Here is a 25,784-nt window from a genome sequence, read left to right as displayed (position 1 = left end):
TTGTTAAACAAATCAACCCCCCAAAAAAAAAAAAAGACATATTGAAACGATACAGAGCTGTAAAAGAACCAACAGTCCTGAAACTCTGGACAATATCAGGGGGATGCCCTGGGACAAGGGAGAGAAAGAGACGCGTACAATTTGCACATAATGTTTATCTTTATAAGGCTTGTAAACCTTTACAATGAAATAAATAATTTACATTTATTTTCATCATCACTTTGTCACATAAACAGTTTTTTTGGATAAATCACTCCAAAAGTTTTTATTTTAGTTTCTCTTACTGTATGTCTGCCAAACACAGACTTATGTTATGGATGGTCTAAAGAATGATAAACAATGTGTCTTTTTTTATCACGCTGTTGCATTCACTCCCCTTTGAAAACCATGCACTAGTGAAATTTATATTTAAAAATAATATAAATTGTTGAAAATGGCTGATGTGTTTTATTTGTTTTTCTTCATCTTTTTTTGCAAGTCGCAGCCTCAAGAAAATAATTTTCTTTTCTTTTTTTCAGCTAGATTTTTGTCCATGCAAAAAAATCATTACATTTTTTTTTTTTTTAAATCTTCATTTAAATTTCATACAATATATCAACAGAGAAATAATAATGTTAGGTCATAAAAGTTAGTCTTGTTGTGGGTTCTGATCAATAGATTCTGGAGTGTCGATAGTACAGTAGCCACTTCTGTATTGCCTTTAGTAACTTTAGTATTGTCTCTCTGGTGTGATCTACTACCTATAGGTATTTATATAGGGCCTCATATTCAGAGTTTGAGCTTTAGTTGGGACACCCCACCTCTCCTATTGCAATGATCCTCATAGTTCCATTTACATATCTAGCTAGTTCTGTTGGCGTGGCGTGACCAAGCTTCTGGACAGGACAACACTGTCAGTCACCCCTTCAGGTATACAAGTAAATCGACAATAATACAAACAAAAAACAAAATAATTAATTAAAAACTAAAACATGTATTTTTCATTCGAAAAGGGCTTCTGTAGAACTCATCGAGCGGGTTCCCAGTTTCGACCCCCATGGCTTAAGATTGGATGAAAACCTGGAATCGCTCGATTTAGAGACAATTCCTGGTGCTAAGGAGTCCGTTACGGCCTTCCAATCTGAGCTGGCGCTCCGACCCGGCCGAGGGAGCGACGCTCGCTACGCACAATGTGTGCGACATTTTGCTCAAAACACAGGATCACGTTTGCACCCCTAGAAACAGGCTCAGAAGACACAACATCAAGCATGCAGTGTAACCGGGGGGCGTGACCGGTCTGTCGCAGCTTGTTTAACCTCAACACTGGGTGCTGCTGCTACAACAATGCTATCAGTCCACACACTGCTATGACCGGCTATCCAATGACGTTTGGGAAGCTCTTCTTGTCAAGGGGGCCAAGGTAGGGTCCACCAATGAGGAAGGAGGAAAGAGCTTGAACCAGCCAATCACCATGTTAGACAGGTCCAGCTCATCTAAAAGTATCTGAACTGCTCCCATAAAGGATTTATGGTCCATGCGTCCGTAGTCTCCCCATACGATGATCTGTGGAGAAGAGGGTTTATTAGACATGTTATTATAATATGTTAGAGGCCTGCATTTGTTTAGAAAGTATGTGTGAACTGTGAAGTATTTATCAAGGCCTTGTAGAACATAGTTTACCTGTAGAACCTTCCCTCCAGGAGCCTCTTCGAAAGGCAGTTGCTGCTGGTAAAGGGGGTCCAAGGTTTTTCTTGCTACTTTTGTTTTCTTTTTGGCTATGCAGGCTCCGTTTTCCAAAAGATACACCTTTACATATGGTGCTATGAAGAGAGAGAGAGAGACAGAATAGTTACAATACTATTGGCAGCATTGTCAATTGGTTCAAGCGCTGGTTACCGTAGTGACCAGTTTGTACTAGCATGAGGTTTGGGGCTGTGGGTTCTATTCTATTCCACTCAAATACAGGATACAAAAAATGTATGTACCCGCGGTACTGTAAGTAGCTTAGGTTTAAGTCATTAAAAATACTTTTTCAACCACTCCACAAATTTCTTGTTAAACTAGTTTTGGCAAGTCGGTTAGGACATCTGCTTTGTGTATAACACAAGTAATTTTTCCAACAATTGTTTACAGACAGATTATTTCACTTATAATTCACTGTATCACAATTTCAGTGGGTCAGAACTTTACATACACTAAGTTGACTGTGTCTTTAAACAGCTTGGAAAATTCCAGAAGCTTTTGATAGGTTAATTGGCATCATTTGAGTCAATTGGAGGTGTACCTGTGGATGTATTTCAAGGTCTACCTTCAAACTTAGTGCCTCTTTGCTTGACATTATGGGAAAATCAAAAGAAATCAGGCAAGACCTCAGAAAATAAATTGTAGACCTCCACAAGTCTGGTTCATCCTTGGGAGCAATTTCCAAACGCCTGAAGGTACCACGTTCATCTGTACAAACAATAGTACGGAAATATAAATACCATGGGAACATGCAGCAGTCATACCGCTCAGGAAGGAGACGCCTTCTGTCTCCTAGAGATGAACGTACTTTGGTGCGAAAAGTGCAAATCAATCCCAGAACAGCAGCAAAGGATCTTGTGAAGATGCTGGAGGAAACAGGTCCAAAAGTATCTATATCCACAGTAAAACGAGTCCTATGTCGACATAACCTGAAAGGCCGCTCAGCAAGGAAGAAGCCACTGCTTCAAAACCGCCATAAAAAAGCCAGACTACGATTTGCAACTGCACATGGGGACAAAGATCGTACTTTTTTGAGAAATGTCCTCTGGTCTGATGAAAAAAAAAAATAGAACTGTTTGGCCATAATGACCGTCGTTATGTTTGGAGGAAAAAGGGGGGAGCTTGCAAGCTGAAGAAAATCATCCCAACCGGGAAGCACGCGGGTGGCAGCATCATGTTGTGGGTGTGCTTTGCTGCAGGAGGGACTGGTGCACTTCACAAAATAGATGGCTTCACGAGGGAGGGAAATGATGTGGATATATTGAAGCAACATCTCAAGACATCAGTCAGGAAGTTAAAGCTTGGTCGCAAATGGGTCTTCCAAATGGACAATGACCCCAAGCATACTTCCAAAGGTGTGGCAAAATGGCTCAAGGACAACAAAGTCAAGGTATTGGAGTGGCCATCACAAAGCCCTGACCTCAATCCTATAGAAAATTTGTGTGGGCAAGGAGGCCTACAAACCTACTCAGTTACACCAGCTCTGTCAGGAGGAATGGGCCAAAATTCACCCAACTTATTGTGGGAAGATTGTGGAAGGCTACCCGAAATGTTTGACCCGAGTTAAACAATTTAAAGGCATTGCTACCAAAAACTAATTGAGTGTATGTAAACATCTGATCCACTGGGAATGGGATGAAAGAAATAAAAGCTGAAATAAATAATTATCTTTACTATTATTCTGACATTTCACATTAATACAAAATAAAGTGGTGATCCTAACTGACCTAAGACAGGGCATTTTCACTCGGATTAAATGTCAGGAATTGTGAAAAATTGAGTTTAAATGTATTTGGCTAAGGTGTAGGTAAACTTCCGACTTCAACTGTATGTGTCTGCTAAATAGCATATATTAATATATTATACATCACGTAGTAAATTACCTGGCAGTGCCTTGGAACCTGGTTTTCCCACAAGGCCACGGGCTCGGATCACTTCCACCTCCAGCGCTCCTTTCTTGTCCACGATTCCAATCTGGATGTCACCTGAACAACACACACCACAGCCAACACAATGTGAACACTCCATTCACACAATACAGATATCCTTTCCATATGGGATGGGGTCGCTAAAGGCGTCTTGACACGTAAACCAAATATATAATTCATTCAGAATCTCTTGACACAACATTGTTCCAGAAATCTGATCCACCCACCCATGGGTGGTGTAGCTAGCGTCTGTCGTCCAACCAGCTGGGCTGGGCCTAGTCCATCCAGGAAGTCAGAGAACTGGGCGTCGGAGGACAGTCTCACACCAGGGAAGATCAGGCTGGAACGGAAGGGAGAGATGACACTGGTAACTATGGAGACTAAAGAAGAAGGCCTCAAAGCTTGAACTTGCTTATTTAGAGTTGGCAAGATCCCCAAAAAGACAGGAAATTCAAATGAGCACCCCAAACCTACATTTGACCTAAAACCCAGTTTTTTGGAGGGGATGTACATTATCACATTGGTATGCGTCAAACTTCACTTACTTTCCCTCGGAGCTGTAGCTGTTCATGCTGCCGTCGGTGGACTCTCTGCTGGCCTGCCGAGTCATCCTGCTCCTCATCTCTACGGCCAAGCCCGTCTCTGTGCTCCTCTGCACGGTGCTGCGAAGCTTCTTCCCACCGGCTTCTGGACAGAACAGAGGGACAGAGCGGGAGAAAGAGATAGAGAGAGGGACAGAGAGAGGGAAAGAGCAGGGTGGAGAAATAGTCAATACATTGCTCTCAAGTGTGTGCTTTGCTTTCGAATTACATACAGTAAGTTCATTGTAGACATAGCATTTTCACTTATCACGAGAAGTCTCATTGAAGTCATCAACAGGAAGATCACACTTCCACTCTATGGCAATTCTACCAACCACATCATGCATTCTATTCTCAGTGCTACCAAGGCACTGCAACTTCCATGTGATCATTTAGCAAAGAGATTTATTAAACATCAAGTGCCATATTACAGTATCTAAAGATTTTTTTTTTTTAAACAGTTGTGTGTGCATACGTGCATGTGTATGTGTGTCCGTGTATGAATAGGCTAAACAGAAGAAGACCATGTACATCCCTCTTCCTGCTATGCCAGAGCACCGGCTGCCTGCTCTGCAGGGTTCTTGCTCTAGCTTAGAGTCTCTCTCTCTCTCCCCCCTCCATCCCTCTGTTTCACCTAGGACCATTCCGTGTCTGGCCTCCCACAACTGATACAAGGTGACAGCTGACTGCCCCCATTAGACCCACTGAACATCTCCAATCTATGTGACAGCAGGCCCTGCGTAGGGCACATGGCCAGGAAGTGGCTTGAGCTGCGTGGGGCCTGAATGGCATTCTTTGCAAACCACCAAGGAGGGCCAGAAGAGGAATATACTGCAGGGAACTGTAGGAGCAGGTACTGGTACAAGTCAGCCACTGCAGAGCTCTACACAAGTCACATGACAGGGCTTTTTGCAGAGAACTAAAGAAACAAAATGGCAGTTCCTTCAAATACAAAAATGCATAAGGAGTACAGTGGACTAATTAAAAGTGTCAAATGGTAAAAGGTGAACTAATGTGTCTGTCTTGTCTCTCAGTAAGGAATGCAGGAAGCAGAGGTATTGAGTTCAAGAAGTGTTATTGTTTTAACTCTGCCTGCCTGTCTTCCCATCCACAGGAAGTACAGACTCTTAGAATCAGAGGAAGATACGCCTTTATTACTCAGGCAGGCCCTCACTGCTGAGGCCAGAACCCTGGCATCTCAGCTATTCAATGACATCCGCCTCCTCATCCTCTCCTCAGCACTGACAAAGCAAACTGGATTCAGATACGCTGACAGTGACGTCTAAAGGCATCTAATGAGCTGCCAGTGTGACAGTCAGGCTCCCGCCATGCAGCAACCACCTAAACACAATCAATGAGCGATGTGCTGAATGATCAGCTGAATGAATCAATGAACATTCGTTCAGCTGAATCAAAGCCACTGTATGTACTGCGGTTAGCATGCATATGGCTGTACGTATCTGAGGTCATTGTGGATGGCAATACTAATAAAGGAGGAGAAGCTAATCTATGAAATCGTTTTTTAATGGCCAGCCAACTGCAGTTTATACCTAATGCTGAATAAAAGTGTGTGATTATGATGAGACTGTATGTGCCATGAGCCCCCCCCCATCACACTAAAGGGGAAAACAATCTAGAAAAATATGTATTCTGCAAAGAGATAAGGATCTGTGAAAGACAGAAAAAAATGTAAAGCATTTAGAAAATGCTGCAGTGCATCCAGCCCCAGCCGTGAAACACTGCTCAATGAAAATGCGTCACTTTGGAGTGGTAGAGATTTATGGGCTCTGGGAAAATCATGAAACGGCATTTTCCCAGAGCCCATCTAGATGCTAGAACAAAAACTTCATTTGAGGAGCTATTCTCTGCAGGAGTCCTAAGATACTCTTAAATACTGTCTTCACGTAACATGTTAAACTACACATCAAAGACTCACCTGCAGTTTCACTTCCGTCCAATCAAATGACTGTTTACAAACATCATCAGTACAGGAAGAAATGTTTGTGAACAGCAACTTGATTGGACGCACATTTTGGGTCGACTACTCTAGTGCCTTTAACTCCAGGTAAGGAAGCATTAAAGTCAGTGTCTACCCAGAAAGAGGATTGGGTCGACTACTCTAGTGCCTTTAACTCCAGGTAAGGAAGCATTAAAGTCAGTGTCTACCCAGAAAGAGGATTGGGTCGACTACTCTAGTGCCTTTAACTCCAGGTAAGGAAGCATTAAAGTCAGTGTCTACCCAGAAAGAGGATTGGGTCGACTACTCTAGTACCTTTAACTCCAGGTAAGGAAGCATTAAAGTCAGTGTCTACCCAGAAAGAGGATTGAGATGAAGGGGGCTGGAGACATTTCTAGTATTATTTAACTCCAGGTGGAAGTCTATTTAAAGTCAGTGTCTACCCAGAAGAGGTATTGGGTCCCCTAACCCAGCTAATACAATCCCCCTCAGCTAATACAAGCACAGCTTAACTCCAGGTAAGGAAGCATTAAAGTCAGTGTCTAATACAAGCCAGCTAAGACAATTAACCCAGCTAATCAAGCACACCTAATTAACTCCAGCTAAGGAAGCATTAAAATCAGTGTTAACCCAGCTAATACAAGCACAGCTAATACAACCTTTAACTCCAGGTAAGGAAGCATTAAAGTCAGTGTCTAACCCAGAATACAAGGATTGGGTCGAGCTAATACAAGTACCTTTAACTCCAGCTAATACAAGCACATTAAAGTCAGTGTCTAACCCAGCTAAAGCACAGCTATTGAGATGAAGGGGGCTGGAGACATTTCAATCCCCCTAACCCAGCTATCTCAACATTCCAGTGGATCATGTCTAATACAAGCACAGCTAATACAATTAACTAATCAGAAGAGTCTATTAAAGTCTATTTATACAAGCACAGCTAATACAATCCCCCTAACCCAGCTAATACAATCCCCTAACCCAGCTAATACAATCCCCCTAACCCAGCTAATACAAGCACAGCTAATACAATCCCCCTAACCCAGCTAATACAAGCACAGCTAATACAATCCCCCTAACCCAGCTAATACAAGCACAGCTAATACAATCCCCCTAACCCAGCTAATACAAGCACAGCTAATACAATCCCCCTAACCCAGCTAATACAAGCACAGCTAATACAATCCCCCTAACCCAGCTAATACAAGCACAGCTAATACAATCCCCCTAACCCAGCTAATACAAGCACAGCTAATACAATCCCCCTAACCCCTAACCCAGCTAATACAAGCACAGCTAATACAATCCCCCTAACCCAGCTAATACAAGCACAGCTAATACAATCCCCCTAACCCAGCTAATACAAGCACAGCTAATACAATCCCCCTAACCCAGCTAATACAAGCACAGCTAATACAATCCCCCTAACCCAGCTAATACAAGCACAGCTAAAACAATCCCCCTAACCTAGTTTTATGAAAACATCCTATCTGGATTATCAAACATATTCTCAACACCCACTCAGAAATAAAACAACTATAAACACACACACTCGACACTGGAGACGAGGTCAACACAATATCTAAATCTATTCTACTGCCCACACCAAAACAAATAATGATTCATTCCAATCGAGACAAGACAAGCATGCTTGCCAGTGTTTCAGAACAGAACATCAGACTAAAGCAGTAGCCAACGACACAAACAGGGAAGTAGCTACTGAAGTAAAAGAAGCCTCTCCAAAAACACACTGAGCATGCCCATCCACCAGCAACACAGTACTGTACTTCAGCTAATACTACAACAGCCTCCAGCCTCCCCATGCTCCCTCTCCCCCGTCAGGTCATCAGTCAACCATCAGTCCATCCCTCCCTCTCCTCTATCCCCCGCTCCATCTCTCTCCACCCCTTCATCTGCTCCCTCTCTTCCCGCTGCCCCTCTCCATCCCCCCATCCCTTTGCTCCCTCTTCCCCCCCCCTCAGCTCCTTCCTCTCTCCCTCCAGCAGCAGCAGCTGTGTGTGTCTGCCTCAGTGTCCCAAGGTTAGGGGGCCATCTCGTCTTACCTCCGTCCTCCTCGTCGAAGGAGTTCATGCAGGGGAAGTAGTTGGCCAGCGCCTCGAACGACGCAGACAGGCTCATCTTGCTCTGGGAACGCTGCATGCGCATCCCGGACCCCGGGGCGCCAGCCGCTGCAGTGGCATCATGCCCCTGCCTACCCATGGTCACTGATCAACAACTGATCACCTGAGTCAAGTGGCCTTCTAGCGGAGGTTACAGGTCTCCAGGCAGCTCTACCGTGCACGAGAGGATAACTGAAGAACTGGTTGAACGCTGAAGCTCAAGAGAAGACTATGGAGCTGTACTGTAGCAGAATGGCTCTCTGATGTAGCTCTGCGTGTTGTCTCCCTGTGCTGCGTAGAGTGAGAATGGGTTGAGAGAGAGCTTGCTTGCTTCTCTGCTCCGTGTTAGTGCTCTGTGCTATGTGCCTGCTACTCAGCTCCTCTCCATCCTTCTCCTCTTCTAACGCAATTGGGAAAAGAAGAGGGGGGGGGGGCAAGCTGCATCCTTCTCCGCCAATCAGAGGGCTCACTGCTCAGGCGCACCTCGGCTGCCTCTCCAGGCAAAGGAACTCTACCCAGAGATACAACTCACTGAATCTCACTGGCTCCTCTCTCGCACACACGCACGGATGCACACACACACACACACACACACACACACACACACACACGCACACATGCACAGACGCACCCACAAATGCAGAGCCACAGAGGTCCCTGTGACAGCCAGCCATTAGGGGCATAAACAACCCTGAACAGCTATTCCACAGGGGGGAGGGGGGTGTTGGCCACATGCCGGTCACTCACAGTTCACGTGATAGATCTCCATCCCCCTCCCACCCCATGGTCCCCAGTAGCGCAGTTCTCTTCAGTGTTTTTCCATCAAAGATTGCAGCAAACCCCATGTAGCCAGCTATCCCACTCTCTGTTTAGATACTAATGCATCACCAGTACAGCGGCGCTGAAATTATTGCCATTATCGAAGGAGAATTCACTAGAGCTAATTCAAATTTACTGTCTGTTAAATAATTGTCATTTGTGAGAGAATCTCACAAAATGGCTGTCAACCGAATTCTTGTCTTTGAAACATCACTTCTTTCAACATCATTTCAAGCACCAACACTACAACATGGACTGTTTGAATTAGTCACCATAAACACTGCAGAGTTCATTATGGCCATCTCTGGCATCTCTCTCTTCAACCTGAGGCAACAGATATCCTCTAAACAGCTCACTTCAGTACTGGGAGTGTGTGTGTTTGGACCAGCTTGGACCATCCATCCAGAACTACTTCAGTCCAGATCTCACAGGTGGTTCCTAAGACCCTTCACAAACTTTGTGAGCACGGTAAAATTAGATTGGAATATAGGGCATCTCTCCCACATGCCATTACAATCTAGGACATCAGGCTTGGTGAAGAGAGAGAGCCAAAATATCTGTAGAGGCAGGTTAGCACTGAAACAACAGACCGCTAAATTGTGCTGTTTTAACTATCTTGTCAGAAAACCAACTGCTGTGCTTTTTCTCAGAGAAACTGGCAGAATAGACACAGTACTGGCCAATTACTGAACAAGCACTGAGCTGCTCTCCTTTAAATATAGCATACCTCTGGGCTACAGTCCCTCACTGGGAATAAAAGTCCTCACTAAGAGAAACACTGCAACCTATTTCCACGAAACAAAATCGCCCAATTTCCCCTTTTGTCCATTGAATGACATGTTCTCATGTTCTCAAGTGAAGGAAATTAGACAGAAGAGAAGAACACCGCCTGAACCAATTGGGTCATTTTAATGCGTCATCTGACTGTAGCAGTTTGGAATATGACAAGGATTCGACCAGAGTGAAAGTTGAGATATGCGTACTAAACATTTGACTTTCATTTAAATCCTGAATTGTTCTTAATGGGAGACATTTACATTTTTAAGTGCACTAAAATCAGAATACAACTCATTGTGTATTAATGAGGATCCTGCTAACACCTCCTCCTACGTATCACAACCATCAGACACACCATTAACTTTGAGGTAGGTGATTCGGCTGTGGGAGCCAGAGGCTTAATGTTTTGGAGGGGCACCAATAATTATTGGATCATTATAATGAGTGAGGTCGCACTAACAAGCCAAAAGTACGTGCATCTTTATATTGCTGGACTATTCATTCCAGAGTGTGACACACTCATCACTACAGGAAGAAGACAGCAGATAGCAATAAGTGCAGTTTTGTTAAGTAGCCTTGTCACTTGATATGGCAGAGATTGATGTGTTCTGTTGGTCTCAGAGCTCTAGTACTCTACTGAATGCTTGGCTGATTCCTGATTCCTTGTTCCATTAGTTCTATAGAACGAAGAATACCCAACTACATTCTACATGTTTCAAAGAGTAAAGGACTTGCAGAGAGGTAGACGACTACAGCACATCAGACGATCCCTCTAAGGACACTTATTCTTCCCTGTGAAGAATCCTTCAACCATGAGGTTGATATGGGGATTATGACAGGTCTGAAAATATTCACCGGAGTGGCAGATTGTAAGAGATGCATCAGATTGGAGCTGATATATATACATTATAAGTAACCCACAAACAAGGTCTTAGTGTGGAAAAAATATCTACAGTATACAGATACACAGCTTTAATATTTGTCTTTACCTAGCAACGTACATGCAACATTACCATAACAACCCCGAGCTACTGTAAAGGATGTGAAAGATTCAGAGGAATGGTCCAGATGTTCTGGGAAGTGGAATGGTACGTGTCTCACTGACCAGGTGACTGTGATTGGCAACAACACGTTGTGATTGGCGTTCAACGAAAACAACACGTTGTGCAGGTGCCGTGTGCCACAACATTAGCACCTTCGGCGTAGCCAACCCTCCACCTTCCACCCAACCAAGGATCAGTCCCAAGAGATGACGTAAAGACCAATGACCAAGGTGTTGAATACAATGCACAGACTCGTCTGAAGAAAATGAGGTTGATTACATAGCCAGCTGGTTTATTTCCCACATGTCTGTCTGTGTAGATCTGGTGTCCACAAATAGAGTCCACTTCACACTTCTTTCAGAGGACAAAAAATAAATAAATGAAAGCCAGGGGCTGAAATCTCCTTAATTGTGAAATATACTGCACATGAGTAAGAAAAGGTCTCTCTATTGAAGTAATTCATATTAATTAATGCAGCAAGGTAAAAGTCGGCCATTAGTATAAAGCATAGAAGGTCATTTCAACTCTTTTATATGACAGCTGGTGAAGAAATGAACTGTGCTTTACATTATCTTCATTTCTGTAATCAGTTCTCTGTCCATCACTATCCTAAGGAAACAGAGCATTAAAGCATCACTGATCAATTAGTCTACAGTAGAGGTCTATGGGCATAAAGTAGATGCCCACAGACTTGGGTCAAATACAGAAAATATGTGAAATACTTTCAAATACTTGGTCTTCGTTTGATTTAGTTTCCCTGGTACAATGGAACCAATGATATATTGCACACTTCAAATCAAGCGCACCTGAAACACTTTCAATATGCATTCTGACCGTGGTCTGGAAGTCCATAGACCTTCTACCCTATAAGACTGTACGGCAATGACCGCCTCAACATCTTTGGCTCTTTGCCAACAACGTGTACAATAGTTTTTAAGATGTATTAGTCATTGCTTCACAGACAGAGATATGTGTTTTATTACGATCAAAACAGCAAAAAGACGACAGATAGTCGGGAAAATAATAGCACCTCACACGACGGGAATCCCAAGAATGCTACTCATCAGATGATAACAGCAAGTCCGGGGCAAAATGTGATGAAATGTGAGAAGTGATGCGGGTGGTGAGCAGCAACATAAAGACATCAAAGACTGGTCGGTCTTTGGGGAAGAAAACATGTGTGATTGATTGCGCCGAGCGTTAGACAGAGAAACAGAACCAGTCAGCCTGCAGAGTGTAAACACAGCCTAATGGAGCTGTCCTGTCCTGTCCCTTCTGTTTCCTCTCTCTCCAATGCCCAGTCAACCACCGTCATACAGACCAGCACAACAGCAGCCCTCAGACCATACAGCTAGGGCTATAATGGGGCGGCAGGGTAGCCTAGTGGTTAGAGCGTTGGACTAGTAACCGAAAGGTTGCAAGTTCAAATCCCCAAGCTGACAAGGTACATATCTGTCATTCTGCCCCTGAACAGGCAGTTAAGGGAGAACGGATATTATGTCGTTTTGTATTGTTTCAAGTCACATCAGATTAGATCACATGATATACATATAGGGTGGGGGGGAAGGTATGGAGATGTGAGGCGTCAGTATCTCAGTTTGATCCAACAGCTCATTCCATTTCACAGAGGTCAGGCAAACTTTACAGTAACAGTCAGAGGAACTACAGGATGGAAAGTCCACTGACGCCGAGGAAACCAAAAGAGGCAGATTTCTGGGAAGAAGAGAGTGTAAAAGTGAGTTATGGTTTGGATACTTGTCAAAGCTACATTAAGACTGACATTGAGCCCTAGTCAATAACACACATTAGCCCTACGTGTTGTTTCCAGGAACCAACGGAATCCTTCAGGTCTCAGGCAAGGTCACACAAGTGTTTTCAACAAACCACCCGTTACGCACGCAGACACACAGAGCTTACCGTATGTAGTTCACACCATCAGTTTGTGAGGAAAGTGTGACATGTGTGGAGGTGGACACACAAGGTAAGGTGAAGTAGGAACACACTGAGCTGTATAGAGACAGCAGCCGCACAGTGACTACCTGTACTCAGTGGTGTGAATACACTGACAGACAGAGAGGGAGAGATGGTGAGAGAGAGAGAAAACGAGAGAATGAGAGAGAGATGTTATGACAGCCGTGGGATGGCTTTCAGAGTCAAGATAATCATCTATAATACAATTTGCAATCACGTTTCACGTTCCACTCTCTAATACAGTATACATATGCATCAGTAGTGTTATGATGCAAAATATCATACATCATACCAATGAAAACAAAACTGTTTTGTTTGAGTGACATGTGGCCTGTGAAGGCAATATCATGGATGTCATCATTAAACAAAATACTAGTTAAAAAGAAAACTTCCCAGAACGAATAGGACATTCAAAAACGCAACTGTTGGTGACTAAGAGGATATAGACATCAAATAATACATTTTGACAGATTGCTCATAGCTCTTCCTCATTGAAAAACAGTATTATTACACATTGGAACAAAGAGTGGGAGGACAGTCAAGCAGTCAAGAACAGAAACAGAACATATCTTTAGTAATGGTTAAAACCGTGGTGAGTGAGTGAGTGAGTGATAGGGGAAGTGTATGTTTAGCACAGCTGTGTTGAATGTCTGTCTGTGGGCAGTGAGTCTGTGGTCGGAGAGGAGCTGACTTGGTGACACAGGAGCCATATGCTAGGGGAAGGGGTGTGAGGTGAGTCACGTTCCAAGCTGACAGACTAACAGGCTGTCGGTGGATGAGACGTTTACCAAAAAAACAACAGTGTTATGTTATGTAAGCTGATAGGCCAATGGTAAAGCTGCTTAATGGATGGATCATCCCTTTTCTATGATTCAATGGCACCCTATTCCCTATGTATTGCAGTAGTTTTGACCAGAGCTATGGGCCCTGGTGAAAAGTTGTGCACTATAAAGGTAACCTGGATGTTGTAACGAGGTGACCTATTAACAAATGGCATCACAGTCAACAGCAGAAAGAAACCGGAAAAGACCACACAGCTTAGGGAGTGAGTGAGGCAACTGGGGAAAACCTTACTAGTCATTATTTTAATAGTCATTTAGCAGATACCTTTATCCAAAGCAACTTCTAGTTAACAATAACACTTACAGGTAACTGACAAAATAATGGAAACACATGAGTAAATAAGGGATACATTTAATGCAGACGGAAAGTATTCAGACCCCTTGACTTTTTCTACATTTTGTTATGTTACAGCCTTATTCTAAAATGCAATAAATAAAAATATTCTGCAATCTACACACAATACCCCATAATGACAAAGTGAAAACAGGTTTTTAGAAATTTTGCAAATGTATTAAAATTAAAAGGTATTCGGACCCTTTGCTATGCAACTCGAAACAATTGAGCTCAGGTGCATCCTATTTCCATTGATCATCCTTGAGCGGTTTCTACAACTTGATTGGAGTCCACCTGTGGTAAATTAATTTGATTGGATATGATTTGGAAAGGCACACACCTGTCTATATAAGGTCCCACAGTTGACAGTGCATGTCAGAGCAAAAACCAAGCCATGAGGTTGAAGGAATTGTCCGTAGAGCTTCAAGACGGGATTGTGTCGAGGCACAGGTCTGGGGAAGGGTATCAAAAAGTGTCTGCATCATTGAAGGTCCCCAAGAACACAGTGGCCTCCATCATTCTTAAATGGAAGAAGTTTGGAACCACTAAGACCCTTCCTAGAAATGGCAGACCGGCCAAACTGAGCAATCAGGGGAGAAGGGTCTTGGTCAGCGAGGTGACCAGGTGGATTACCAGGACGCGTACTCAAAGCAGCAGGAAGTCTAGTGGTCAGAGCATTGGACTAGTAACCGGAAGGTTGCAAGATCGAATCCCCGAGCTGAAAAGTAAAAAAATCTGTAGTTCTGCCACTGAACAAGGCAGTAAACCGACTGTGTTCCTAGGCCATCAATGAAAATACAATTTTTTTTCTTAACTGACTTGCCTAGGTAAATAAAGGTCAAATAAAAAAATTAAAAGCATGCACAGACCAACTGGCAAGTGTCTTCACTGACATTTTCAACCTCTCCCTGACCGAGTCTGTAATACCTACATGTTTCAAGCAGACCACCATAGTCCCTGTGCCCAAGAACAACAAGGTAACCTGCCTAAATAACTACCGACCTGTAGCACACGTCTGTAGTCATGAAGTGCTTTGAAAGGCTGATCATGGCTCACATCAACACCATTATCCCAGAAACCCTAGACCAACTCCAATTTGCATACCGCCCCAACAGATGCACAGATGACACAATCTCTATTGCGCTTCACACTGCCCTTTCACACCTGGACAAAAGGAACACATACGTGAGAATGCTATTCATTGACTACAGCTCAGCGTTCAACACCATAGTGCCCTCAAACCTCATCACAACTGGATCCTGGACTTCCTGACGGGCCGCCCCCAGGTGGTAAGGGTAGGTAACAACACATCTGCCACGCTGATCCTCAACACTCGGACCCCTTAGGGGTGTGTACTTAGTCCCCTCCTGTACTCCCTGTTCACCCATGACTGCGTGGCCAAGCATGACTCCAACACCATCATTACTTTTTCAGACAACACAACAGTGATCACCGACAACGATGAGACAGCCTATAGGGAGGAGGTCAGAGACCTTGCAATGTGGTGCCAGGCTCATAACTTCTCCCTCAACGTGATCAAGACAAAGGAGTTGATCGTAGACTACAGGAAAAGGAGGGCCGAGCACACACCATTCTTATTGACAGGGCTGTAGTGGAGCAGGTTGTCCACATCACCAACAAACTACAAAAAAAAAGGTCCAAACGGATTCTTAATTATGGCTGGGGGCAGTATTGAGTAGCTTGGATGAATAAGTTGCCCAGAGTAAACTGCCTGCTACTCAGGCCCAGTTGCTAATATATGCATATTATTAGCAGATTTGGATAGAAAACACTCGGACGTTTATAAAACTGTTTGAATGATGTCTGTGAGTATAACAGAACTCATATGGCAGGCAAAAACCTGAGAAAAAATCCAACCAGGAAGTGGGAAATCTGAGGTTAGTAGTTTTTCAAGTAATTGCCTATCGAATATACAGTGTCTATGGGGTCATATTGCACTTCCTAAGGCTTCCACTAGATGTCAACAGTCTTTAGAACCTTGTTTCAGGCTTCTACAGTGAAGGAGGTGGGAATGAGAGCTGATTGAGTCAGGGGTCTGGCAGAGTGCCATGAGCTGATCAAGCGCGCTCACGTGAGAGTTAGCTGTGTTCCATCACATTTCTACAGACAAATTAATTATCCGGTTGGAACATTATTGAAGATTTATGATAAAAACATTCTAAAGATTGATTCTATACTTCGTTTGACATGTTTCTACGAACTGTAATATGACCTTTCGTCTGAACTTTTGCCTGGACTTGCCCGCGCCTCGTGAGTTTGGATTGTGTACTAAACGCGCAAACAAAAAGAAGGTATTTGGACATATATTATGGACTTTATCGAACAAATCAAACATTTATTGTGGAACTGGGAGTGCATTCTGATGAAGATCATCAAAGGTAAGTGAATATTTATAATGCTATTTCTGACTTCTGTTGACTCCTCAACATGGCGGATATCTGTATGGCTTGTTTTGTTGTCTGAGCGCTGTTCTCAGATTATTGCATGAGGTGCTTTTTCGGTAAAGCTTTTTTGAAATCTGACACAGCGGTTGCATTAAGGAGAAGTTTATCTAAAGTTCCAAGCATAACACTTGTATTTTCATCAACATTTATGATGAGTATTTCTGTAAATTGATGTGGCTCTCTGCAAAATCACCAGATGTTTTGGAAGCAAAACATTACTGAATGTAACGCGCCAATGAAAACTGAGATTTGTGGATATAAATTTGAACTTTATTGAACAAAACATACATGCATTGTGTAACATGAAGTCCTATGAGTGTCTTCTGATGAAGATCATCAAAGGTTAGTGATTAATTGTATCTCGATTTCTGCTTTTTGTGACTCTGTGACTCTTTTTGTGGCTGGAAAAATGGCTGTGTTTTTCTGTGACTAGGTGCAGACCTAACATAATCGTTTGGTGTGCTTTCGTCGTAAAGCCTTCTTGAAATTAGACACTGGGGTGGGATTAACAACAAGTTTATCTTTACAATGGTGTAAAATACTTGTGTGTTTGAGGAATTTTAATTATGAGATTTCTGTTGTTTTGAATTTGGCGCCCTGCACTTTCACTGGCTGTTGTCATATTGATCCCGTTAGCGGGATCTAAGCCATAAGAAGTTACTACCCACAAGCCGCGAGACTGCTGAACAGCTAACCAAATGGCTACCCAGTCTATGAGATACTCTACCTCAGGCGAGCAAAACCTCGAAACTTCCTTAGATATCGTGCACCAGCTGTTGTTTACATACAGTATATGCATAGGCCCCCGCCCCGTGTCTTACCAGAGGCTGCTGTTCTATCCTGCCAATAGAGTGTATAACCCGCCAGCTGTATATTCTTAATGTCGTCGTTCAGCCATGACTCGGTGAAACATAAGATATTACAGTTTTTAATGTCCCGTTGGTAGGATACACGCGCCTTCAGTTTGTCCCATTTATTTTCCAGTGATTGAATGTTAGCTAGCAGGACGGAAGGCAAAGGCAGATTAGCCACTTGTCGTCTGATCATCACAAGGCTCCCTGATCTTTTTCCGCGAAATCTCAGTGTCCTTCTCCAGCGAATGACAGGTATCTGGGCCTGGTCGGGTGTCTATAGTTTATCCCTCCCCTCCGACTCATTGAAGAAAAACTCTGTCTAATCTGAGGTGAGCTACCTCGACTGACCTGTGCCCCCGCACTTTGACTCTCTACAGGTACCCCCTGTATATAGCCTCGTTACTGTTATTTTATTGTTGCTCTTTAGTGATTTATTTTTCTATTTTCTTATTTTTTTCATTTTTATTTGTATTTATTTATTCTTTACTTCAGTTCATTTAGTAAAACCTTTAACACTTATTTTTTCTTAACTGTATTGTTGGTTAAGGGTTGTAAGTAAGCATTTCACTGTAAGGTTGTATTAGGCGCATACCTGTTGTATTAGACATACCTGTTGTATTAGGCGCATGTGACAAATAACATTTGATTTGATTTTGATGGTCATCTCAGTGACCAGATCTCAACCCAATTGAATACTTATGGGATATTCTGGAGTGGCTTCTAAGACAGTGTTTTCCACCACCATCAACAAAACACCAAATGAGTAGAGGTGCTAGGTGCTGTTCTGGCACATGCTGGCCCAACGCCCTATTAAGATGATCGTGGGATACAGGAAAAGGAAGCCAAGCACACCCCCATTCTCCCTATTAAGACACTTTATGTTGGCGTTTCCGTTTCATTGGGCAGTTCCTTGTACATCAAGCATTATATGTACCCATGCCAGAATACCCCAAAACCCAACCGTCCAAAATGGAGAGGTACTGTCTGTCCAACACTGAGAACAGTTTGTTTTCATTTCGCAACGTATTGCTAGTGTTCCCTACACGGTGAACATGACCCCCAGTGTTGCCAGCACCCTAACTCCAATCAACGGAGTCATCCTGACAACCGCAAAGAGTGTTAAGTAGCACCACTTAACCAAGAAGAGATGTACTGTAATGTACTGACGGAAGAACATGATCGAGACAGAGACCCATAATAAAAGTGCCCACGTTGGTTCGGTAGACATGGACGGGCACGGGACAGATGTGAGCCAAAAGACAGGTGTCCCAGTCAGCTCACTCACACGTGTCCTACTCTGCTTGCTCAAAACAGTTTGTTTGGCCGTCTTGTGTTTCTGTAACTATTGCTCCATTATCGTGTCTAACTTGGTTTTTATTGATTCAAAACAAAAGCCATCATGTATTTGTGACAAAAAAGGCAAAACAAGGACATTAGTTAACATCATGGACAACACAAAGCACATGAAGCATCTGTTGTACCATGTGCCATTAGACAACATTAAGTTATTCATTAAAAAATAATGTCAATAAGACAATCACTGCCTTGTGAATAATCACTCTGAAAGATGTTCGGTACATCAACATTGATCCTGATACAAACCTTTCTTTGAAGAAATTCTTTGTAGAAATGCAAAACTGCAGATTCAGAACGATGAGAATAAGATAGAGTTAACTTATAAGACAAGTTAAAGGAAAGATTCATCCATTTTGAATCTTATATTGTATTTGTGCATCTCTGACTGATGTTCTATCGATTCCTGGGGTCATTTCACGTTTTCATATAGCCGAAATATTCACTGTTCAAGCAGGCAGAATTACAGCCGGTATGACCCGTTTTGCATCACATGAAAACATTTAATGACCCCGGGAATCGATAGATCACTCAGAGATGCACAAATACAATACAACATTCAAAATGGGTGAATATTTCCTTTAACTCCAGTGCCATAAAAGTAAAGGTTTGACTCAAATTGCTCTGTCTCCTTGGGTTAGTAACAGTTGTCACTGTGGTTCTTTCCTCATTGCTTGACAAGCCCCTCTCTAACTGGAAAAAAATGCATTATCCAGTCAGTGTCTGTGAACTACATCAGAAATCAGTCCACAATGAAATTGTGAAGTGTGATTAGTAAAATTGAAACATTTCAGAGTGGATATAAACTCCAGCTTGGTCATGACAGATGTACTGTCCTACAGATAATTCAGTACTAACCAGTGCCCCACATTTGTGATGAGAGAGAGAGAGGGGGGGAGAAAGGGAGGACAAAGAGAGCATGAGGTAGCGTTATAGCAGTCGTTATAGCAGCAGTTGTTATCAGCAGTTGTTATAGCGGCAGTCGTTATAGCAGCAGTTGTTATCAGCAGTTGTTATAGCGGCAGTCGTTATAGCAGCAGTCGTTATCAGAGCAGTCGTTATAGCATCAGTCGTTATCGGAGCAGTCGTTATAGCGGCAGTCGTTATAGCAGCAGTCATTATAGCAGCAGTCATTATAGCGGCAGTCGTTATAGCGGCCGTCGTTATAGCAGCAGTTGTTATCATAGCAGTCGTTATAGCAGCAGTCGTTATAGCAGCAATCGTTATCGGAGCAGTCGTTATAGCGGCAGTCATTATAGCGGCAGTCGTTATCAGAGCAGTCGTTATTAGAGCAGTCGTTATCAGAGCAGTCGTTATAGCAGCAGTCGTCATCAGGGCAGTCGTTATAGCGGCAGTCGTTATAGCAGCAGTCGTATCATAGCAGTCGTTATAGCGGCGGTCGTTATAGCGGCAGTCGTTATAGCGGCAGTCGTTATAGCGGCAGTCGTTATAGCGGCAGTCGTTATCGGAGCAGTCGTTATCGCAGCAGTCATTATCAAAGCAGTCGTTATAGCAGCAGTAGTTATCAGAGCAGTCGTTATAGCAGCAGTCATTATCAGAGCAGTCGTTATAGCGGCAGTCGTTATCGCGGCAGTCGTTATCAGAGCAGTCGTTATAGCAGCAGTCGTTATAGCAGCAGTCGTTAATAGCATCAGTCGTTATCGCGGCAGTCGTTATAGCGGCAGTCGTTATAGCGGCCGTCGTTATAGCGGCCGTCGTTATAGCAGCAGTTGTTATCATAGCAGTCGTTATAGCAGCAGTCGTTATAGCAGCAATCGTTATCGGAGCAGTCATTATAGTGGCAGTCGTTATCAGAGCAGTCGTTATCAGAGCAGTCGTATCATGGCAGTCGATATAGCGGCAGTCGTTATAGCGGCAGTCGTTATAGCGGCAGTCGTTATAGCGGCAGTCATTCTAGCAGCAGCCTCAGTGTAGTGTAGGCTACCTGGGAGAAGTGGTGCTCCATGCATCATCCAACACTATGTGTCTGGCCTCCTCTGAGATGAATTAGGAACCAGCTCTAAAAAGTGGTGGTGGTGTGTGTGTGTGTGTGTGTGTGTGCGCACACGCATGCGTGTGTGTGCGCGTGTGTGTGTGCATGTGTGTGAGAGACTGGAGCCCAGATTAGGAGAAGATGAATTACCCTCCTCTGGACTCTAGAAGCTCAAAATTCAGCTATTTTACAGCCTAGAACAGACACTTAGTTGAGGGACAGTAGAGCACATTATCGACGTTCCAATCTATAAGTGGTGAGGCTGGTATGTACACAATGCATATTGGACTACATCTGTGTGTCTCTTTCTCTCTAATGCTTTTCCAACAGAATGAGATATAACATCTCCGGCATGGCAGCTCTGGCTGAACACCAAGTAAGCCATCAGTAAGTTCAGACTGGAGACCGGCTCTGCTACTTCCCAGACAGACTTTATCAGGACTCAGAGTGTTAAAAGAACAGCATAGAGAGACAACCCAGGGAGGGCTTGGGACAATACTCACTATTTGTGCTGCAAGACAATAAGGACTAGGTCAATCATACATGTCTTACAGTCTGACCTGTGTGGTGGAATTATTGTAATCAAAAGGAGAGACTTTTAGATTTCTTCAAAACAATCAAACTTTATAATTTAATTAGAGGAGTAATGGAGCTGGTCGGTAGTCACCTCTATAAGTGATCACTAAGAACTCAACCAGCTGGTTTGAGCCACAGCATTTTATAGCAAAGTCCATCCTCCTTCAGCCTACATGACAAACAACAGATGTATGGAATGGGTCACAAGGTTAAGATTTGTATGAAAGATACTTATAATTCACAGCTGACAGCATCTGCTGTAAAACTGTCCTCATTGTGTAGAGACCAGGGCCTTGCCCAGCAAATCTATATTGGAGCCATCTCCCCCTGGTACCCAGTACAGAAACATTAACTCATGCTCTGGAATGCGGTATCACCCAAGACATCGTAAATCTCCTGTCAGTGTTAAATCTCCCAGAGGCCCACTTTCAGTTCACACAGACACAATAGAGTTATAAGAACCTTATATTCTGTTGCATAAAACAACTATTTGATGCAATTACAGCATTATAACATAGTCTTGAAATTTTGCTCTCACACATGACCTTTAGAAAGTACAATAGGAACATGCAGATGTTTCTGGGCCAGGATGCATATTAATCAAGTGTTGTTGAGATCACAAGACGGCAATGCAATTCTGTAACTGCCGACACTATCCTCATCAGCACGTTTTATGACAACTTGCCTAGAAAGATGCTGAGATAGTAAATATGACAGATTGGGGAAGTTTAGGACATCATGTTTATTACCCTACCTGTCCTATTTGAACACATCACATATTATTAGTTACAATATCAGTACATTTGAAACACTGCATAAGGCAATAGACACAGCAACAATTTTCCAATGGCTTGCAGAATTTGAGGCACTAAAGTGTGTTTTTTTCTGCTGAGGCAGATCTGGGGAGGAGGATGTATAGGGATTTAGATTCTTCTCTACCGAGGCTAGAGTGTAATTACTAAACTGCTGAACGAGGTGTGAAAGAATCAAACGTTATAAATCAACTCCGTTTCAGCTTGGTTATGAGTAACGCCACGCTGACACATACACGCACACATGCCCACATGTGTACACACACACACACAAGCGCACGCACACACACACATACAAGTGCATGCACATACACACACACAGAGAAAAACCTCAGCCCTATGAAGCAACTATCACAACAAGATTAATTACACCAAAATGTTCATATGATATGATAACTCAACCTTACGGTAACCTTGAATTAACACGGCAGAATAGCGAATAACAAGGTCAATACATTACATGCCTGGTACAGTAAAAGAGTCCCTTCAGCAGAAATATCCAAAGATCAACACGTGAGAACTTTATATCTGTTACACTGAGCTATTTTAAGTAAGAACAAATACCATCGTCTTAGATAAAAGAATGAAAGGAACAAAGTGTGTGTGCGTGTGTGTGTTTGTTTGCACGTGACCTCTTGATGCCCACTTGGGAACAACCCCTGTACGTCTGTCAGTCAGTCAGACACACCTCTGTGAGGCCAAACTGCTCCTATCCCATCCACATGGCTTCCATCCTTTGAATGCGCCCCTCAAGTCGGTGGCCAGTGCCTCTGGGTAAAGCAACAACAAAGTAGGCCAAAGAGAGAGAGTGCATCGCAGGGGGACCACATGGCAGAATCTCAATCCATTGGTTGGTTCAGAACCAAGACAAAGATTTGAGAGACGGACACACTCACGCTGATGCACCTAAAAGCATTGAGTGAAATATTGATATGCTCTTAAGATTCGAGCTGAAAGGGGATGTGTGTGTGTGTGTGTGTGTATTTTTCAGCAAAAAACATGACAATGTATATATATATACACTGATCAAAAAAATAAAGGGAACACTTAAACAACACAATGTAACTCCAAGTCAATCACACTTCTGTGAAATCAAACTGTCCACTTAGGAAGCAACACTGATTGACAATACATTTCACATGCTTTTGTGCAAATGGAATAGACAACAGGTGGAAATTATAGGCAATTAGCAAGACAACCCCAATAAAGGAGTGGTTCTGCAGGTGGTGACCACAGACCACATCTCAGTTCCTATGCTTCCTGGCTGATGTTTTGGTCACTTTTGAATGCTGGCGGTGCTTCCACTCTCGTGGTAGCATGAGACGGAGTCTACAACCCACACAAGTGGCTCAGGTAGTGCAGCTCATCCAGGGTGACACATCAATGCGAGCTGTGGCAAGAAGGTTTGCTGTGTCTGTCAGCGTAGTGTCCAGACCTTGGAGGCGCTACCAGGAGACAGGCCAGTACATCAGGAGACGTGGAGGAGGCCGTAGGAGGGCAACAACCCAGCAGCAGGACCGCTACCTCCGCATTTGTGCAAGGAGGAGCAGGAGGAGCACTGCCAGAGCCCTGCAAAATTACCTCCAGCAGGCCACAAATGTGCATGTGTCTGCTCAAACGGTCAGAAACAGACTCCATGAGGGTGGTATGAGGGCCCGACATCCACAGGTGGGGGTTGTGCTTACAGCCCAACACCGTGGAGGACGTTTGGCATTTGCCAGAGAACACCAAGAGTGGCAAATTCGCCACTGGCGCCCTGTGCTCTTCACAGATGAAAGCAGGTTCACACTGAGCACATGTGACAGACGTGACAGAGTCTGGAGACGCTGTGGAGAACGTTCTGCTGCCTGCAACATCCTCCAGCATGACCGGTTTGGCGGTGGGTCAGTCATGGTGTGGGGTGGCATTTCTTTGGGGGGCCTCACAGCCCTCCATGTGCTCCCCAGAGGTAGCCTGACTGCCATTAGGAACCGAAATGAGATCCTCAGACCCCTTGTGAGACCATATGCTGGTGCGGTTGGCCCTGGGTTCCTCCTAATGCAAGACAATGCTAGACCTCATGTGGCTGGAGTGTGTCCACAGTTCCTGCAAGAGCAAGGCATTGATGCTATGGACTGGCCCGCCCGTTCCCCAGACCTGAATCCAATTGAGAACATCTGGGACATCATGTCTCGCTCCATCCACCAACGCCACGTTGCACCACAGACTGTCCAGGAGTTGGCGGATGCTTTAGTCCAGGTCTGGGAGGAGATCCCTCAGGAGACCATCCGCCACCTCATCAGGAGCATGCCCAGGCGTTGTAGGGAGGTCATACAGGCACGTGGAGGCCACACACACTACTGAGCCTCATTTTGACTTGTTTTAAGGGCATTACATCAAAATTGGATCAGCCTGTAGTGTGGTTTTCCACTTTAATTTTGAGTGTGACTCCAAATCCAGACCTCCATGGGTTGATAAATTTAAATTCCATTGATAATTTTTGTGTGATTTTGTTGTCAGCACATTCAACTATGTAAAGAAAAAAGTATTTAATAAGAATATTTCATTCATTCAGATCTAGGATGTGTTATTTTAGTGTTCCCTTTATTTTTTGAGCAGTGTATATACAGTGCCTTGCGAAAGTATTCGGCCCCCTTGAACTTTGCGACCTTTTGCCACATTTCAGGCTTCAAACATAAAGATATAAAACTGTATTTTTTTGTGAAGAATCAACCACAAGTGGGACACAATCATGAAGTGGAACGACATTTATTGGATATTTCAAAAGTTTTTAACAAATCAAAAACTGAAAAATTGGGCGTGCAAAATTATTCAGCCCCCTTAAGTTAATACTCTGTTGCGCCACCTTTTGCTGCGATTACAGCTGTAAGTCGCTTGGGGTATGTCTCTATCTGTTTTGCACATCGAGAGACTGAAATCTTTTTCCCATTCCTCCTTGCAAAACAGCTCGAGCTCAGTGAGGTTGGATGGAGAGCATTTTTGAACAGCAGTTTTCAGTTCTTTCCACAGATTCTCGATTGGATTCAGGTCTGGACTTTGACTTGGCCATTCTAACACCTGGATATGTTTATTTTTTAACCATTCCATTGTAGATTTTGCTTTATGTTTTGGATCATTGTCTTGTTGGAAGACAAATCTCCGTCCCAGTCTCAGGTCTTTTGCAGACTCCATCAGGTTTTCTTCCAGAATGGTCCTGTATTTGGCTCCATCCATCTTCCCATCAATTTTAACCATCTTCCCTGTCCCTGCTGAAGAAAAGCAGGCCCAAACCATGATGCTGCCACCACGTTTGACAGTGGGGATGTTGTGTTCAGGGTGATGAGCTGTGTTGCTTTTACGCCAAACATAACGTTTTGCATTGTTGCCAAAAAGTTCGATTTTGGTTTCATCTGACCAGAGCACCTTCTTCCACATGTTTGGTGTGTCTCCCAGGTGGCTTGTGGCACACTTTAAACAACACTTTTTATGGATATCTTGAAGAAATGGCGTTCTTCTTGCCACTCTTCCATAAAGGCCAGATTTGTGCAATATACGACTGATTGTTGTCCTATGGACAGAGTCTCCCACCTCAGCTGTAGATCTCTGCAGTTCATCCAGAGTGATCATGGGCCTCTTGGCTGCATCTCTGATCAGTCTT

General features: G+C 43.6%; 1 protein-coding gene across 41 annotated transcripts in view; it reads right to left on the bottom strand.

Annotated features, from left to right (window-relative positions):
* Nucleotides 1–523: 523 nt before the first annotated feature.
* The window catches only part of LOC112222529 (regulating synaptic membrane exocytosis protein 2-like), a 223,015-nt gene continuing 197,754 nt past the window's right edge, over nucleotides 524–25,784 (bottom strand). For 38 of the 41 annotated variants that reach the window (XM_042304750.1, XM_042304741.1, XM_042304747.1 and 35 more), the window contains 5 exons: nucleotides 4,196–4,337; nucleotides 3,878–3,990; nucleotides 3,606–3,707; nucleotides 1,660–1,799; nucleotides 524–1,542 (listed from right to left, as the gene is read on the bottom strand). In XM_042304750.1, the coding sequence (XP_042160684.1) occupies nucleotides 1,345–1,542; nucleotides 1,660–1,799; nucleotides 3,606–3,707; nucleotides 3,878–3,990; nucleotides 4,196–4,337 (695 nt within the window). In that variant the 3' untranslated portion in view covers nucleotides 524–1,344. Of the gene's footprint in view, nucleotides 1,543–1,659; nucleotides 1,800–3,605; nucleotides 3,708–3,877; nucleotides 3,991–4,195; nucleotides 4,338–8,251; nucleotides 8,711–25,784 lie in introns of those variants that run through there. The other 3 variants (XM_042304783.1, XM_042304785.1, XM_042304742.1) reach the window with 3 other exon arrangements.

Source organism: Oncorhynchus tshawytscha, linkage group LG23, assembly GCF_018296145.1.
Source record: "Oncorhynchus tshawytscha isolate Ot180627B linkage group LG23, Otsh_v2.0, whole genome shotgun sequence".
Lineage (NCBI taxonomy): Eukaryota > Metazoa > Chordata > Actinopteri > Salmoniformes > Salmonidae > Oncorhynchus > Oncorhynchus tshawytscha.
The sequence above is the reverse complement of the archived record's forward strand: the minus strand, read 5'-3'. Positions and strand labels throughout refer to the sequence as shown.